This window comes from Fukomys damarensis, unplaced genomic scaffold (genome assembly GCF_012274545.1).
Source record: "Fukomys damarensis isolate Sample0158 unplaced genomic scaffold, DMR_v1.0_HiC HiC_scaffold_17, whole genome shotgun sequence".
Taxonomy (NCBI): Eukaryota; Metazoa; Chordata; class Mammalia; order Rodentia; family Bathyergidae; genus Fukomys; species Fukomys damarensis.
In genome coordinates, this window is record NW_022900929.1 from 45,030,338 (window position 1) to 45,031,385 (window position 1,048).

Below are 1,048 nucleotides of genomic sequence, written 5' to 3' on the forward strand. Positions count from 1 at the left end.
TGGTGGGGTTCACCGTGAGGCCAGGCATTCTCACTCTGGTGCGGGTACAGAGGCAGGACAGAGCGCACGGGCGCGCACACACACACATACACCCCACTGCCCGCCACTGCCCCTCGCTGTTCCTGTGTCTCCACCATTTCTCTGGAAAGGTTCATTTCCTGCCCAGAGGTGGTGGAGGATGCTCATGGTTTGGTAGTGAAGGACAGGGCATGGGACTACAACTTTCTTATCCCGCCTACCGCCTTTGGCTACTGCGTGGTCCCCGCGGCCACAAGGCCTAGTGGCCCTGAGACATGTGGGCTAGTGGCCTTGGGACATTATCGCCAGGGCACAAGGAAGGACAGTCTGGCATCCGGCACCGATTCATGAGTTCCGACCGGGAAGCTAGAGCCCTGCCTCCTCTAGGGAAGGGGGATAGAGAACGCAGTGGAGAAAGGGCAATCGAGGCAAGAACTCGGAGAAAGTTCGCGATGTGCCCGACTCTGATCTCCTCAGCCGTGATACCCCCATCCCCCAACCACAGTCCCAAGCTTTCAAGGCTCTGCTCTGTACCCCGCCTTCCCCAGGCAGCACTGGGGAGCCTATTGTGGTAGCCTGGGAGGTCAAGCCCAGACAGGACGACAGGAAAGAAGGGTGGGCAAGGCCTTGGGCACTTGAGGGAATCCGAGTCTCCCACTCTCCACTTTTCCCAAAGGAGACAAGGGCCTGGAGTCTCTTGTGAGCCCCGGGTCCTTCCAAAGTCTGGCAATCGATGGGGAGAAGAGTCCTTCGGCGAGTTTGAGGTATGAGCACGTTTTGAGGGTGGGGGGCGTCTCGGGCAGGCGACGGTGGGGAATCCACGCACACCGAGACTCGGGAATCCCGTGCAGCGGTTGAACGGATGCCGCGGGGAGCGAGGCGATGGCGGGAAAAGAGGGGCGTCCTCTGCGGGGCGGGCCTCCGAGGGTCAGGGTCCGGGCTCCGCACGGCTGGGCGGGGCGGAGGAGGAAGCGGGAATTTGGCTGAGAGGGGCGGATTGGCTGGAGACTTCTGGGGAGCTGCGGGGAGG

General features: G+C 61.9%; 1 protein-coding gene across 1 annotated transcript in view; it reads left to right on the forward strand.

The window, feature by feature from the left end:
• Positions 1-293: 293 nt before the first annotated feature.
• Arhgef40 (Rho guanine nucleotide exchange factor 40) overlaps positions 294-1,048 on the forward strand; it is a 19,150-nt gene continuing 18,395 nt past the window's right edge. Inside the window, exons 1-2 of the mRNA XM_033765301.1 lie at positions 294-497; positions 594-782. Of these exons, the coding sequence (XP_033621192.1) occupies positions 294-497; positions 594-782 (393 nt within the window). The remainder of the gene's footprint in view (positions 498-593; positions 783-1,048) is intronic.